The 16,240-nt window shown below is 59.1% G+C and overlaps 1 protein-coding gene across 3 annotated transcripts; it reads right to left on the reverse strand.

The window, feature by feature from the left end:
• Positions 1-4,311: 4,311 nt before the first annotated feature.
• BCAM (basal cell adhesion molecule (Lutheran blood group)) lies at positions 4,312-15,184 on the reverse strand. 3 transcript variants are annotated; one of them, XM_070044324.1, is made up of 16 exons: positions 15,062-15,184; positions 14,597-14,672; positions 12,460-12,581; positions 11,667-11,895; positions 11,500-11,570; positions 11,174-11,270; positions 10,900-11,082; positions 10,234-10,370; positions 9,811-9,967; positions 7,717-7,832; positions 7,473-7,614; positions 7,174-7,310; positions 6,849-6,993; positions 6,616-6,760; positions 5,584-5,701; positions 4,312-5,490 (listed from the first exon to the last, which is right to left on the reverse strand). In XM_070044324.1, the coding sequence occupies exons 1-16, from the start codon at positions 15,062-15,064 to the stop codon at positions 5,485-5,487; spliced, it is 1,884 nt and encodes a 627-aa protein (XP_069900425.1). In that variant the 5' UTR covers positions 15,065-15,184; the 3' UTR covers positions 4,312-5,484. The 3 variants fall into 3 exon arrangements, with proteins under 3 accessions (XP_069900425.1, XP_060145520.1, XP_030729836.2); XM_060289537.2 differs by lacking the exon at positions 15,062-15,184 and having other exon boundaries at positions 7,539-7,614; positions 14,597-14,761; XM_030873976.3 differs by lacking the exon at positions 15,062-15,184 and having other exon boundaries at positions 14,597-14,761.
• Positions 15,185-16,240: the final 1,056 nt, after the last annotated feature.

A 16,240-nucleotide genomic window follows, 5' to 3' on the forward strand; every position in this document is an offset into this window, starting at 1 on the left:
GTTTCCACTGGGGGTCTTGGAACATACCCTCCACAAATAAGGGAGAACTACTGTAGGTACATAATAAATTCTCTCTAGAACTCTCTGTCTTCTCCCCATCTGGGGCCAGACTAAGGCCAGGATCTCTTGGGTTAGTGCCATCTTTGCTACTAACTTGCTTTGTAAAATTCTCTCCCTTCCCCCATTTCTCCCTTGAATAAAATAACCAGTCCCCAGGGAGACTTCTTCCAGGAAGCCCCCCTTAGCACCCATTCTTCTCCGGGTCTGTCAAGGAGCGTGCTCAGCTGTCTCCTGGCTATTCTTTGTGAGCTGGGGTGAGCCCAGGAGGGTGGTAGGCTAGAGTTTCATGCCCCCGGTCACATGGATAAGGTTGAGCACTGCCTGTGTGTTTGTTGACAAATGACTGGGTGGGTCTCATACCTGGGGAGTTAATTTCCAGTGTCAAGGAGTCTCAGAGGTGACAGTTCACTGAAGAGCCATAACCACCAGGAGGTAGGGGCACAGGGCCAAAGGCTTCCTGATGGAGCTGGGGAGTTGATGCCAAGTATTTTACCCGCCCAGTAACCTCTTCCATACTAAGCCCTTCTGGTTCAGAGTGAGCCTGGCCAGTCCTGGCCAATCAGAGCATTCGATCCCCTGGCCACAGGGATTGGTTCAGTGATGGGGGTGGGGCCCATTCCTGACCAATAAGAATTAGCCCTGAGACTTCTGCTTGAACTAATAGGAAAGGGACACCCTCTTTTGATGGGGGTTGCTAAACTTGTAGGGTAGAAATCTGGTACTATAGATGCCTCCAGAGGCAAAAGACCCTGTCCGTGCATGGAGGACAGCAGAGCTGAGAAATGGAAAACGACAGCTTTCTGGGTTTCCCTGGGGGCGCAGTGGTTAAGAATCCACCTACCAATGCAGGGGACACGGGTTTGAGCTCTGTTCCGGGAAGATCCCACATGCCGTGGAGCAACCAAGCCCGTGTGCCACAGCTACTGAAGCCCACGTGCCTAGATCCCGTGCTCCGCAACAAGAGAAGCCATGGCAATGAGAAGCCTGTGCACCGCCACGAAGAGTAGCCTCTGTTTGCAGCAATGAAGACCCAATGCAGCCAAAAATAAATTAAAAAAAAAAAAAGGATAAACCTCCCTTATAAAAAAAAAGAAAAAGACAGTTTTCTGATGAGACTATTTGAGCCCCTGGATCCAGCTATGCCTGAAGGTAGTCAGCCTTTGCCTTTGATCTTCCTGGTTATATGAGTGAATAATTTTCCCTTTTCACTTACACAACTTTCTGGCTTCAGTTTTTTGTCACTTGCAACGAAGCATATCTTTACTAATAAAATCTGCACGAGTCCAGAGGTGGCACAAATTCCAGTAAAGTTCCAAGGGCAAGGAACAGGGAGTGAAAACTTGTCAGAATTCTTCAAGATGTCCTGGCTTTGAAGGACAGGCAAGCCTTGTTACAGCTGGAGAAAACGAGGAAGGACGTTCCAGGTGGGAGGAATAGTAAAGTCACAAAGGCACAAGGTGTGAGAGAGAGAGCAGTGGGTGTGTGAGGGGCAACACCTTAGCAGGTCCTGAAAGCAATAGGGAGCCACAGAAAGTTGAGGAGCAAGGGGAGTCCACTCCAAACTTGCCTTCACTTCCTGGAGCCCCAGATCCTGGTGGTTCATTCCTCCCCCTCTCCCCTTCCACCAGACCCGTGGCCAAGGTGGGAGGAGGGGTCAGACTGAGGAGGGCACAGGATACCATCTGTATGCAAATTGCCTGGGATGCCATGCAGATAAGGGACCTTATGCTAATATATGCCCTACTGGGAGACAGGCCAGGACCCTCCCTTCATTAACTCGGGGACCAGGTGCTGGGCAGAGCACCCCTTCCTCCCTGGGGTCTCCTTTCTCCCCTCCCCCAGCCATCTGTTCACTCCCTCTCCAGCTCCCCAAATCCCCCTTCACCAATATCTGTCCTTAGAGTGGTACCTCTCTCCACCTGGTCCCTTCCTTGCTTTTCTTTCTGTCCCTCCATTTTCCATTAATGATGATATGATAATAATAATAACAATAATAATAATGAACACATGCTCTGTGCAAGGCTTTGTACCAAACACTTTCCACAGTTATCAAATTCTCCCAACCACCCTATGATTTTTATGTGTGTCTGCTGTATTTTTTTAAATTTTATTTATTTATTTTTGGCTGCATTGGGTCTTCATTGCTACACGAGGGCTTTCTCTAGTTGCAGTGACTGGGGGGAGGGCTACTCTTCGTTGCGGTGCACGGGCTTCTCATTGTGGTGGCTTCTCTTGTTGCGGATCATGGGCTCTGGGCACACGGGCTTCAGTAGTTGCAGCACACGGGCTCAGTAGTTGTGGCGCACGGGCTTAGTTGCTCCACGGCATGTGGGATCTTCCCGGACCATCGTTCGAACCTGTGTCCCCCGCATTGGCAGGTGGATTCTTAACCACTGCGCCACAAGGGAAGCCCTGCTGTATTTTTTTTAAAAAAGAATATTCAGCTGGGGAGGGAGGGATGGATTGGGAGTTTGGGATTAGCAGACGCAAACTATTACATATAGAATGGATAAACAATGTCCAAGGGAACTCTATTCAATATCCTGTGATAAACCATAGTGGAAAAGAATATGAAACAGAATGTGTATATATGTATAACTGAATCACTTTGCTGTACAGCAGAAACTAACACAACATTGTAAATCACTATACTTGGATTAAAAAAGTGAGCTGAACGTAGAGGGGAAGGATGGAAAGATCGAGTAAGCCCCAAGTATCTGAGAGTCCTTAAGGTATTTCTCGCTGGTGACTCTCGCTCTGCTTGGTGAGTCCTGTGCCCACGTATGCCATGCAGGTAAAAGCCATGGCCACCAAGCACATTTTCCTCCAGCTGCAGGTGTGGCCAAGCGCATTTGCCCCCATGTGGCCCTGGCGTCTTCTGGGTGCAGAGCCTCCTGGCTCCCCCTTGACTCTGGGCATGGAGACCACACCACAGTGAAAGGACAAGAGAGCCATATGGACACCAGAGGTCAGGTAGGGGGCCCTTTGATGGCTTGCGCCCCAACTCGCTTGCTTCTCACGATTGTTTTAATCTGATTCAATAAACCACGGGATTTGAGCACCTTTATTCGGCCACTGTGAGCTCTTCTGCTCTGGGGCCTCTGGGCGTCTGCTCAGTTGCCTACAAGGAGGCTCCCACAGCATCAACTTCACGTGGCTCCAACTTCGCACGGCCACAGATCCCACTTGGTCCACTTCGTGGCTGAGTAAACTGATGACAGGGGGTGGGGTCACCTGCAGAGACCTCCCAGCATGCATTGCACAGGGATGGCTGCTCTCACTTCTCACAGTGGCCATCCACGGCCCAAGTGTGATTTATCTCCATTTGACGGACTCAGGGAGGTGAAGTCACTTGCCCAAAGTCACACATGTCCGTCCGCCCCCGCCCCCCCCAGCCCCCTCCTCCTGCTTCGGAGCTGTTCCTTTCAAACATTTTTTCTCTTCCTTTCTAACTGGAAGGCTCTCTCTGAATCCCAGTTTTGTGTTTCTGTCTTTGTCTCTACAGGACTACCTCTCTTTATGGCATTTTGCTTTATTGCGCTTCCCAGATACTGCATTTTTCACAAACTGCACGTTCGTGGCGACCCTGTGTCGAGGGAGTCTGTTGGCGCCATTTTCCCAACAGCCTTGGCTCGCTTCCTGTCTCTGCTGATAATTCTTGCAATATTTCAAACTTCCTCATTGTTATTCTGTTTGTTATGGTGATCTGTGATCAGTGATCTTTGATGTGACTGCTGGGACTCACTGAAGGCTCAGATGATTAGTGTTTTTAACAAGAATGTGTTTTTTAGTTAAGGTATGTACATTGTTTTTTTGGTTTTTAAAATAAATTTATTTATTTATTTTGGGTGCATTGGGTCTTCGTTGCTGTGCACGGGCTTTCTCTAGTTGCGGCGAGCGGGGGCTACTCTTCGTTGTGGTGCGCGGGCTTCTCATTGCGGTCGCTTCTCTTGTTGTGGAGCACGGGCTCTAGGCGCGTGGGCTTCAGTAGTTGTGGCTCGCGGGCTCTAGAGCGCAGGCTCAGTAGTTGTGGCGCACGGGCTTAGTTGCTCCGCGGCATGTGGGATCGTCCCTGACCAGGGCTTGAACCCGTGTCCCCTGCATTGGCAGGCGGATTCTTAGCCACTGCGCCACCAGGGAAGTCGCACATTGTTTTTTTTGGCATAACGCTATTGCACACTTACTAGACTACAGTATAATGCAAACATAACTTACATGTACTGGAAAACCAAACAATTCATGTGACACGCTTTATTGTGATATTTGCTTTATTGCCGTGGTCTGGAACTGCACTGGAAATAGGTCCAAGGTATGCCTGTATTAGTCTGTCTTTGCCTCTCTCCCCAAATCTCTGTCTGACTCAATGGCTCTCTCTCTTCTCTGAGCCGCCCCAGTCCATCCCTCTACCTCCCCTTAAGCCTCTCTATCCTCCTTTCAAATCCCTCTTCCTCTGCCTCAGTAAGTCTCTCTAGCTGGCCTTGCCGTTTCTACCCTCTCTTCTCTCTGCCCCAGGCCCCTTCACTGGGGTTCCTCCAAGTCACCCCTCCTCCCCCAGGGAGTCCTCAACTGCTGGCACCAGGCCACCCTCAGAGTAGACAGCTAAATCCCTAATTCCACCCACTCTACGGCTCAGAGAGAGCTTTTCCTCTGGAAACTTCAATTCCCCTGGGTCTCTGGCAAGAGAGACTGGGAACTTTTACTTAAGGGGGCGGCACCCCACCCCGCAAATAGGCACTGGTCCTCAGGGGCCAGGCTCACCTCCCTCTGGACCCCCAGCACCTCCCTCCTCCACCCGCATCCAGCTGAGTCGCCTCTTTCTCTCTCTCTCTCTCTCATTTCTTTCTCCGTGACATCAGATTCTCCCGAGCTGCAGCAAGGGGGCGCTGCAGCAAGGGGGCGGGAGGGCCAGGGGGGAGGGGAACATCACCTGCGCCTCTTTCCCCTTTCACCCCCCGGAGGAGGCTCTGGCCACAGGATGGTGTCCACGTGACAGACAGCATTTATTCCAGACTCCAGTGTCCACAGATGAGGGGGCGAGGGCAGGGGTGGGGGGTGAGGTGGGGATCCAGTGTCAGACTCTGCAGCAGGACGTCAGGTGGGGGGACCAGCAGTGGAGACAGGAGGTAAAAATAGCCCCGGCCAGCCGACCCTCGAGTCTCGTCCCAGGCCAGGCCTTGGGCTTGGGTCCAGGAGCTATTCTGGGGCCTGGGAGAGTCACACTCCCTGGAGGAAGGTCTCCTCCCTCCCAGCAGCGGTAGGGCTGCTGTGGTCCCTGCCCAGCCTACAGAGGAAGGAAGGGAGGGCCCGAGAGGGATGAGCGGAGGCCGGGAAGGCGGGGGCAGGCGGAGGCGTGGGCAGGGCTGGTTTTCTGGTGCCCGCAACTCCAGGTCGGGTTCAGTGACTGCCTCTGGGAGGTCCTCGGGCTCAGCACTGGGGAGAAGATGGAGGGGTCAGCCTGGGCTCATAGAGGCTGTGCCACCCCCGGCACTCCCCTCTCACCAGGGTGCCCAGGCCCTCACCCACCTCATCTCCAAAGCCCCTGCTCCCATGCCTGGCTCCTCCAGAGGCACCCCCCACGAGAAGGCCCGTCTGCTCCGGCCGCTCTGACCCCGAGTGGCTCAGCTCAGGTTCCCCAGGTGGCCTAGTGGGAGGAGGCAGCATGTTGGAGGTGGTCACGGCCAGGGAAAGAGCTGGGCACGGCGTGTGTTGGATGGGGATGGACTTGGGGACGGGTGGGAACGGTCGGGATGGGGTAGGAGGCACTGGGGTTGGGTATAGGCTGAGGCCACGGTCGAAGATGCTGTTGGAGTTGGAGCTGGTGATGTTGCTGGGGTCGGTTTGGAGGATGGGTGTGGGGATGGCTGTGGACTGGAGCCGAGGGCGGCCATGTGGCTGCGCTTGGAGATGAGGTCAGATGGGGATGGGTTCGGAGCTAGGAATGGGAACGGGATGGGGTTTGCAGGGGGGCCTTGGGGATGGGCATGTGGCTGAAGCTGCCTTTGGTGCTGGGTACGGGCTGGAGTTGAGGATGCGGCTGGGGGAGGGGCTGGGGATGGACAGGAAGCTGGAGTGTGGGGTGAGGTTAGGGGCATGGTCAGGATTGGGGTTGGAGATGGGGATGTTTATGTGTCAGGGCTGAGGATGGAGACATGGAGGTTAGACGGGGACGGGTTTGGTGACGGTTATGGGCTGGGTTTGGGGTTGGAGTCGCGGCAGAGGAGGCTGGGGTACAGATGGGGTTAAACTGGGGTTGGGGTGGGTTTGGGCATAGTTATGGGTTGGGGTTGGGATCAGAGGTGGGGATGAGACGGGGGATGGGACTGGGGTTAAGGTGGGCTTGGGGGGGTCGGGAGGTGCTTATGGGTTGGGTGGGGCTGTAGCTGGGGATGAGGATGGGGGAGGGCATGGTCATGCATCAGCTCTGAGGTCGGAGATGGGACGGCACCTTACTGGCGACGGAGCTGGAGTTGGGGATGTGGTTGGTTTGGGGTAGAGGTTGGGGGTGAGGTCAGAGCTGGGTTCGAGAGGTCAATTTCAAGGTGGCACGCCACTCACGGAGATCCCTTCTCCCCCCGCCGGCAGCAGCCGGGTTGCCCCTTGCGTCTCATGCAGTAGAAGGCGGCCACGATGAAGAGCAGTAGGCCCACGCTGACGGCCACGGCCATGACCGCAACTCCAGCCTGGGAGGTCTGGGGGGCCACTGCGGGGCAGGACGGAGGGGGAGGCGGTCAGCCAGCAGCGCTGTCTGCCCCGCACCCGGCTCCTGTCCCCCCACTGCGGTCACTCACCAGTGCCGAAGTGGAAGACGTGCCGGTCGCTCCCGTAGGGGTTGGAGGCCTCACAGGAGACGCCATCTCGGCTCAAGGCACTGGTCACCTTCAGGGTCAGGGAGCTGCTCACCCAGCCCTGGCCTCCGGGGGCTGGCTCTGCTAGCTGTGGAGGCTCGTGTCAGGCCTGGGCCCACGGGGCCAAGGGCTCGGGTGAGGGCACAGGTGAAGAGGAAGTGGTCGGCGAAGGGGCGTGGGGTGGGTGACACACAGTGCTTGGACCGTTGGGGGGCAGGGACTTGGGGAGGGTGCCAGAGGGTTCGGGATGCAGAGGAGGGTCCCTTACGCTGCCGCCCAACTGGCTCCAGCTGAGTTTGGGCTCTGGGTAGCCGCGTGCGTAGCAGGTCAGCCTGACTTCACTTCCTTCCCTCCAGCCGCCCTCTGCCTTGGGCTGAGTCTCCTCTGCCCTTAACTCCGGTGGGCCTGCGGGTGGTGGGGTGGGAAGGAGGTGAGCGGGAGGCACCCCGGGGAAGGGGACAGAGGGAGAGAGAACGAGGAGAGAGAGAAGGACCAGCTGTGGACCCTGTCTTGCTTGGTCCTGGCCCCCCACTCTCCCACACGACCCCTGTTCTCCCGCCCCCAAACCTTGGACCAGCAACTCGAAGCTTCGGGTGTGACTAAGGACAGGGACCGTGGGCAAGGAGGCCTCACACGTGTAGGTGCCGACGGAATCGAAGGTGACGGAGCGGAGGGAGAGCGTGGGGCTGTCCCCCAGGGGTACCGAGTCCTGGGTGGGGAGAGAAAGAGAAGGTCAGGCCGGCCGTGAGAGAAGGGAGGGGTCGATGGGAGCGGGGGGGTCTTGTGCTGGGGGGATGTCTTTCCCTCTCACCTTGGTCCAGCGTAGGGCTGGGGTGGGCAGGCCTCGCACGGAGCAGTTCACGGCTGTGCTGTTGCCCAGGGGTAAGGAAAGCTCCTCCCCAGTGCTGAGCTCCAGGGGGTCCAGGTCTGGAGGGGGGGGTACAGACTGTCACCTTCCCCGGACCCTCACCCACTCGGCTAGGGACTCTCCAGGGCTGTTGGGGGTGCAGACGTGAACGGACAATCGTCAGCAGAGAACGCCAAGTTCTCCCCAGCGCCATGAACTCTCCACTCTCCCAGCTGGGCCCTGGAGCCCAGATCTAGGAATCTAACTCCAAAATACATGCCCACCTCGACCACTTGCCCCCAGAGCTGATGTCTGGGCCCAAGGTTAATGGATAACCTTGGAGGTGGGAGGCGCTCCTTCTTTGACTTACCACCCACACCCTGGCCTTCTCCTCTGTACTACCCATCCTTTTAGCAAATATTTCTCTGCTCTGCGCCGCGCCCCCCACAAATGGATCTTCTCCCTTCTTTCCATCTCTGACCCCAGGGTCCAACTGCCTTCATGGCTGCAGTCACCTCCTCACTGGTCTCCCTACTGGGCAAGACTCTTATCCTCTCTGGTCCATCCTCTGCTGAGCAGCCAGGGGGATCTTTTCAAAACACACACTGGTCAGCCCTTGCCTCTGCTTAAAATCCTACGGTGGTTCCCCAGTACCGTGGGCATCAAGGCCACATTCCTTGATGAAGCCAAAAAACTCTGCCTGGTCGACCCTGCCCACTGCTTCAACCTCATCTCCCACCCTCCCCCCTTATCCCAGGAGCTCCAGCTACCCTATTCTCTCCCTGTTGTTCTACAGTATATGCCAAGTTGGGTCCTGCCTCAGGGCCTTTGCATGTGCTGTTTCCTTGGCTTGGAATGCTCTTTTTCTGGCTCTTTGTATTTCTGATTCCATTCTTTGGTTTCCTACTCAAATTCCCCCTTCTCAGAGAGGCCTCTCTGACCCTCTGTTGTGGACACTCAGGCTTCCCCTTCGGCACTGAAGGATTTGTTCCCCCAGCTGTTGAGAAGGGTGTCAGCTGTCAGCCCTCAGCTGTCAGCCGGCTCTGGAAACTGCCTGAGCCTCAGAGAGCCCCTCGTTCAAGGTCATGTCCCCTCCTCCCCCAGGCAGCCCACATCCAATAATGGGTTGACGTGGGCGGTATAAAGGCCCGGCCCCCACGCCCCAACTGGGGATATCCCAGCCTCCAAGTGCCCTGCGGGACCGACCGAGGTCTTCCTTAGACTGAAGCCCAACTTCCCCCCCTGCCCAATCCTGCTTCCTTCCCCTCCCCACCCCCCAATAGGTGTGGATCCCAAGGCGCTCCCCGTAAGTTTCCTGCCTGTAGTCAGAATCTGCTTCCTAGGGACGCAGCCTTCAACACCCCCGATCTAAAATAATCCCCGCTCGCCGGGCAATTCCTCATCCCATCCCTCTGTGTTAGTCTCTGTAGACGCAGGATTGCTACTCAAAGTGTCTTGTTCAGTGTTTACCATCTGTCTCCCCTACCGGACCTGGAGCTCTGTGGTGGCAGGGACTGGGCTGTCTTGTTCACAGAGCTGTCCCTAACATCTGGCACTGGGTCTAGCCCCAGGAAGGGAGGTGGGAGGAGCGTGGAGGAGGGACAGAGCCTTCACACAGGGCTTGGGTGCAGGTGGACAGAGAAGGCTTCTTAGAAGACTGGGACCCATGAGATTGATCCGGAATGGATGGTAGAGAGGATGGGGAGTTATCGTAGGAAAGAGGAGAGGAGCTTGTGGTGTGACGGGGTGAATGCCTTGGCCGGAAGAAGGGTCCGCCGAAGGTGAGGCCAGCCAGGTGGGCCTCGAAGGCCACGGTGAGGCATGTGGATTTTCTCCCGAGAGCACTGGGGAGCCATGGCAGGTTCCAAGAAGGGGAAGGTCAGGTGTTTATGCTTTGGAAAGGGCTCTCTGGCTGCCTTGTGTGGGAGACTGGAGGGGCCTGGGGCATCTGGACCAGGGCAGGGACCACAGAAAGGGCTGGAGGCAGGCCGCGGAGGGGTGAGGGTGAGGAGGCGGCTGGTGCCAGGTACCCCCCCCCCGCCTTCCCGGGGCTCTCACAGGCCACATGTAGCTCCAGGGTTTTGGAGAGCTCTGCGTCCTCGGCAGCGTCGTAGTCTTCCACCCTACAGCCGTAGGTCCCGCTCTGGCTCCGCTGCACCCCTTCCAGGGTCAAGTTCCCCTCGAGATTTGTTTTTAGCACATCCTCCTGCTTGTCCTGGGGGACCAGGAATGAGGAACCTGGTTCAGGAGATGCCTTAGGCTGGCAGGGTCATGCTAGGTCAGGGGTCATCCAAGTCAGGCATCACGGTGAGTCAGGACTCTCTCAGATCAGAGCTCAGAGGTCCTGATAGCTCCTGGGTCACCGGACAGGTGCCCTGCTAAGCCAGGCACCACCCGCGTGAAAGGTCAGAAGTTGGTGCAGGTGAGTATGTCGCAGAGGTCAGAGGTTGGCGGTTCCAAGGGCATGATGGGGTGAGTTACCTGAAGACGGAAGAACGTGTACTCCGGGTTGGGGCTGCCATCCCCCCGGCAGAACAGCTGGACAGAGTCACCCTCGCGAACCCAGCCTGCAGTAGTGGACGGGCTGCCCAACCAGAACTGCACGTGCTCCGTGGGATCTAAGGGAAAGGGCAGACTCATGAAAAGGGTCAACTGTAAAAGGTAGGGCTGGATTAAGGGAGAGAGGTCAGTGAAAGGTTAGAGGTTCTATCTTTCTTTCTTTCTTTTTTTTTTTTTTTGAGGTTCTATCTTTCAAGGCTCAGGTTCGCACTTATTCTGAGATCAGGGACCCGAGGTCAGAGGTTGAGATAGGCTGAGAGAACAGGTCAAGGGTCAGAGGTCGGTGTGAGTGACAGGTCAATGTGAGATTCAGGGGATCCAATGTGGTGTGAAAGGATGGGGCACAACGTTTAGTCATGAAACTCCGTGGGGTTCAGGGTGCTATGGGGGGCGTCAGAAGTCAGGGTGGGGCTCGTGCTACCATTTGAGCTCAGAGGTCAAAGGCCAGAAGCCAGTACGAACTACACCACGAGCTAAGGGAGTGGAAGGTCAGAGGGCAGTGGCGGTTCATGGGTCTGCCTGGAGGGTCAGGCCACAGTGAGGTGTAGAGTCCAAGGTCAGGGCGGTCAGAGGCCGGCACGGACTCACAGTGCAGCGTGAGGTGGAAGGAAGGGCTGTCCAGGCGGCCGTGCCGGCCCGTGGGCAGGCGGTAGTGCACGGAGCAGTGGAAGCTGGCGTCCCGGTCGGCCTTGTGGAGCCGCAGGTAGAGGGTGCTGGTGAGAGACAGCAGGCCCGAGGCCTCCCGGACTGTGCGGCTGGTCATATAGCCCTCTGGGAGAGAGGGAGGGACGAGGGGGTCAGCCAGCCCGGCCCCGTTCCGCCGCAGCCCCCAGGGAGTCTAGCTGGGCTCCCGCGCGCTCACCGGAGTTCACCTCCATGGGCACCTCCAGGCGCTGCCCGTTCCGGTACCACGTGATCTGCGGGGCCGGGTTCCCATTGCGACTGTTGCAGGTGGCTATCTGGGGCAGACACAGGCCCGCAATGGGCTCGGAGCCAGGACCCTGAAGTCTGGGTCCCCCTCCCTTAGGGTTTCTCCCCAGCCAGATGCAGGAGTCCAGCTTCCAGCACCCTATTCCTCAGACTAGGAAGCCCAAGCCTCCAGCCCCTCCTGCCCTTAGGATGCTGGAGACCAGGTCCCCAGCCCTCTCCGCCCCCAGAACCCTAGAATCAAGCTGTGGCCCGAGGTACCTCCTGGGCGAAATCCTCCATCACAGACAGTGTCCCTCTGTTGGGGGAGACCTCGGTGGCCTCTGGTTTCGCTACGGGAGAGATGTCATGTGAGGAGCCCCTTCCCGGGGTTCTCACCGGCCTGCCCCTTCCCAGGGCAGCAAGTGGGGGGGGGCCCTGACACTCACCGAACACACTGAGCCTCGCGGTGGCCTCGGCGGTGCCCGCGGCCCCCGCGCTCACCAAGCACACGTAGTCCCGCTCGTCGCCCACCTGGGCCTCGGCCAGCACCAGACGGCCCCGGGAGTCCAGCTGGTATGGTGGGCTGCGGCCCTGGGAGTCGTGCACCTTGTCCTGGAGCTCAGTGCCCTGCCGCTCGGCTGAGGCCAGGCGGTGGCGGACCCCAGCGCGGTCGGCCTGTGGGCGGAGGAGCGCCTCAGCTGGGGGCTGCCCGGTCAGCCCGGCCCTCCCGCCTCGATGTCCCTTTCTTTCTGCTGCTCTGTGGATCTCTTTGCCTCACGTTCTCTCTCTCTCTCTCTGGTCCCTCTGTCCCTCTCTCCACCCCTCCCACCCCTGCTCCCTGTCTGTTGTCACATTTTCCTCTCTCTGGCTCCCTCTTTCTCCATCTCCCTCTGTTCCCACCTGTCTCCCTCTCCCCTCTCTTTCCTTTTTCTCTTCGGTCCCACCCCCCAGGCTCTTGCTTTCTGGGTGTCTGCCTCTACATGTCCTCTCTCAAGAGCCAGCGCTCTGAGGGGTACGTCCTCATTCTAGCCTCGGCTGTGCCTGGACACCAGGGGACCCTGGAGAGGGCCTCCCCCTTGCTGCGCCTCCACGTCCCCACCTGCAAAATGGAAAGGCAGCTGGGTGGAGCATCTAGGGGCCTTTGGGCTCTGATGAGGGAATGAACGTCTGCAGCCCCACTGCGCCCCGACTCTCAGGCTCCCCTCTGGCATCCCCTGGCCCCCAGCCAGCAGCACTCACCAGGAACCATTCCAGCACGAAATGGTCATGGGCCCCCAAAGGGGTGCAGTCCAGAGTGACAGGCTCCCCCCTCATCACCTCCACCAGAGGGGGCACAGACAGGCGCACCTCAGCCTTGGCACCTGCGGGAGGGCGACTGAGCTCTCTCCCACCACCACCAGTAGGTAGTCTTCCAGACACAGCCCCTCCTCCCCCAGGACCCAGGAGTCCAGGCCCCCAGCACCTCCGCCCTCAGACCCAGGAGTCCAGGCCCTCAACCCTTCCTCCCTCAGCCCCAGCCCCTCCTCCCCCAGACCCAGGATCCAGACCCCCAGCCCCTCCTCCCTCAGACTCAGGATCCAGGCCCCTGGCCCCTCCTCCCTCAGACCCAGGATCCAGACCCCCAGCGCCTCCTCCCTCAGACTCAGGATCCAGACCCCCAACCCCTCCCCCCTCAGACCCAGGATGCAGGCCCCCGGCCCCTCCTCCCCCAGGACCCAGGAGTCCAGGCCCCCGGCCCCTCCCCCAGGACCCAGCTCCTCTCTCCCTTCATCTGTCATCTCTGCGCCTCTGAGCTTCAGATTCCATCAGCATTTCTCTCCATCTCGCCCTTCACCTGCAGAACTAAGCGCTCCTCCCCTGGGCCACCCAGGGCCCCGGTGGCCTCCATTCAATCCTCTTGGGCTCAAATCATGTCTGTCCTTGCTTTTCTCACTAGATCAAACGCCCCTCAAGCGCAGGGCTGGGTGGGCTCATTCCTTTGCCTCCAGCACTTTGCATAGGGCCTGGCACAGTGCTGTGGGATAACCGTCTCTCTCTCATCTTAGTCGCCGCCTCTGCATGTGTGTCACTCCCCCTGGGTCTCCATCTCTTAGTTTCCCGGTCTCTGCGTCTCTCTCAGTCTCCATGTGGCCCAGCCCTGTCCCTGGCCCTTTCCCTCAGGAGTGGGAGGCTGGGGCTGGGGCTGGGCCGGAGCTGAGGCAGGGTGGGTGTGTGGGCGCGGTGAGGGGGACAGGGCTGGGCAGGTTTCAGGAATGTGGGAGGGACAGGCTGGCTCAGACCTGCCCGAGCCCCCTGCCCGCTCCTTGGCCCCTCTGACTCTTTGAGAGAGCAGTGTGTCACCTCAGAACAGTACAGGGTTGAGGGCCCGGATCCTGGGTCCCAAGGGAGAAGGGAGCTGAGGGCCGGCACTCCTGTCCCAGGATCCTGGCAGATAGAGCTGCTTGCATCGGGAAAGCAGGCTCTTTCACTCTCTGGGCTGGCATCCTGGCCTGAGCTCTCAATTCTTAGAACCTCCGGTCCCCTCCCCGCCCAGCCTGGCCCAGCTCTGCCCCTGGGGACCCACTACTTGCCATGCTTGTGCCAGGGGCCTGGATTCCCAGGCACCCACCTGTGGCTCAGGCCTGCCCTCTGGGAGGGAGGTGGGACCACGCTGGTACCCTAGGCTGGGTCTGAGCGGCAGACAGCAAGGGCGGACGAAGAGATCTCTTTCTACCCCAGTTCTCTCATCTCTCTGTCCCTCTGCTGCCAGTGCCTCAGGGCCTCCTCCCTTCCTCCCACCACCGTGCAGGTGTGTGGATTTTATTATCTGGGGCCTCCGGGAAGGGGGCACTGTCACTCGGAAACACTTGGTTCCGCTGTCAGGGCTGGTACCCCAGCCCTTTCCCATGGAGGTGGAGGCGGGGCAGGCGGGTCCTTTTGAGTCTGGGCTCTGAAGCTACATGGGGGAGAACCCTCAAATGCACGTAACTTGTTGGTTTCTAGACACAGCGTCCCTGACCCTCTCAAAACTTGACAACTTTTGAGCGGGTAGATCTGTTTTGGTCTCTTCTGTGCCGGGGTAAGCTCCAGCCACTGAAAGCCTGGACCTCTGGGGGCAGATCCCAGGGTCTGAGTAGGGGAGGGAGAGGAGAGCCCGCGCTCTTGGGTCCCGCGACTTCTCAGGTCGCCTCTAATCCACTGCAGTGGATCCCCAGCCCCTCTGCCTGGCTGTCCCCATGTCTCTCACTGGGAGGGGCACCCCATGCTCCCATATCCCTCCTCCCTGGGGTCCCCAGGTTAGGCTTCCTGGGTTGGTAAAAGCCCCTCCCCTCTTCCCTTCCCGGGGTCCCCCAGGGGCCGCCCCTGAGTCGCGCCCTGCTCTCAGCCCGAGCCATACCTCGGTGCGCCCCCAGCAGAAGCGCGAGCACCAGCAGCCGCGGGCCCCTGCGCGCCCCGGCCCGGGCGTCCGGCGGCTCCATGTTCAAGTTGGCGGGTGGCGGCGGCGGGCGCGGCGGCAGAGGAGGAAACAACTGAGCCCGGGCTGGGGCTCGGCGGCCGCAGGGCTGGAGAGAGGAGGCCCCGCCCCAGGTAGCCCCGCCCCGCCCCGCCCGGCCCCCCCTCGTCCCTCCCAAACCCGGGCGCGGGGCCAGGACCTCCCGCTGCCCGGAGACGACCTCCCAGCGCTCAGCCGGGAGCGGGGCTCCCTCCGCCCCCAGCCCGCGGGGTGTCAGGCTCAGGTTGCCCAGCGCCCGCGGCGGGTGCCCTGACCGACCAGTCCAGCCGGTGTCCCGAGCGGGGACCTCAATGGACAACCGCGGACCCTCTCTCTCCCCCTCAATCTGACCGGGGGACTCGTTCTCACCATGGCCGGTGGCCTGGGCTCGCCTCATCGTTTTAAAACAGCTGGTCCCGGTCCAACGAGTGGCCTGCACTGGCCTCCCCAGTCCAACCAGCAATCCCCAGCCTGACCAGAGGCCTAGAACGGCTTCTCCCAGTATGCCCCGTGAAGCCTCCCCAGTGGCCAGTGCGCCAGGCTGCTTTCCTGTCTGACCAGTGGCCTGGAACCCACCAGTTCAATCTCTTGTAACGAATGGTCTTCAAATCCCAGGTCTGCCCAGGCCTCTGTGATAGATACTGGGGCCGTGGGGTGCACTTTCCTCCGCTCTCCTCCGTAGGGCCCTCCCTCTCTTCCCCCCATCCAGGGAATCCCAGGAATGCCACCCCCCCTTCCTCTCTCTTCCCTTCACTCCCTCCCAACTTTGGGGGGAGGGGAAGAGAATCCGGCTGGCAGTAGCAGGTGAGTGGGGGAGGGGAGGAGGCCAGGGCACCTGAGGGAAGGGATGAGCCCCTGCCATGGGTCAGAAGGAAGGGTCACAGGTCAGACTTGGGATCACAGATCAGACTGTGCACAGCTCCTCACAAACCAGGCCTGACTGGGACAAAATCCCTAGATGCTGGCTGGGGGATGGGGGTGAGATTTCACTGGTTACCTGGGAGAAGCTAGCCCTCAACACTGGTCAGAATAGGGGGCAGCTGGTCATGCTGGGAGAGGTTCCCCGGGCCTCTGATCAGCTGGGGGTGGGGTGGTCACCGGTCAGACACCAGGGAAGTCTTAGATTACAGGTCAGCCTCTGAGTTATTGGTTAGGCTGGTCAAGGCTACCTTGTCCATACAGGAGAGCAATTGTTATATTGGGAGAGGTGACCTTTTAGCATTAGCCGCACCATCCCCTCCTCCAGGAAGCCCTCTCTGCTCCCCTAGGCTGAGTCAGGCGCCTCCTCTGGGCTCCCCCACCCCAGCCCTGCACATTCTGGGTCATCTCTGTCTGGGGACAAGTCTGTCTCCCCCACTGGACCGGGAGCCGGTTAGGGGAGGGCCAGGGCTGTTTCGGTCACTGTTGTGTCCCCAACACTGCCCTGCAAAGGCCAGACTCGGAGCAGGCACTCAGGGAAGGTTTGCAAGGCTCGAACGCAGAAGCACACAGGCTCACGTGCAAACCCCACCCGCACTAGATCATCGCAGGACGCACGTGGAAACTCGC

Source organism: Globicephala melas, chromosome 19 (assembly GCF_963455315.2).
Source record: "Globicephala melas chromosome 19, mGloMel1.2, whole genome shotgun sequence".
NCBI classification, from domain to species: Eukaryota; Metazoa; Chordata; class Mammalia; order Artiodactyla; family Delphinidae; genus Globicephala; species Globicephala melas.

What these genes read in the sequence shown, in the direction of transcription:
- BCAM (XM_030873976.3), bottom strand. Translation starts at nt 14,678, where the DNA reads ATGGAGCCGCCGGACGCCCGGGCCGGGGCGCGCAGGGGCCCGCGGCTG. An exon ending in TGGAGGATTTCGCCCAGGAG is followed by an intron (nt 11,271 to 11,499) that starts GTACCTCGGGCC and finishes TGTCTGCCCCAG; the next exon opens with ATAGCCACCTGCAACAGTCG. An exon ending in CTTCCACCTCACGCTGCACT is followed by an intron (nt 10,371 to 10,899) that starts GTGAGTCCGTGC and finishes CCTTTCCCTTAG; the next exon opens with ATCCCACGGAGCACGTGCAG.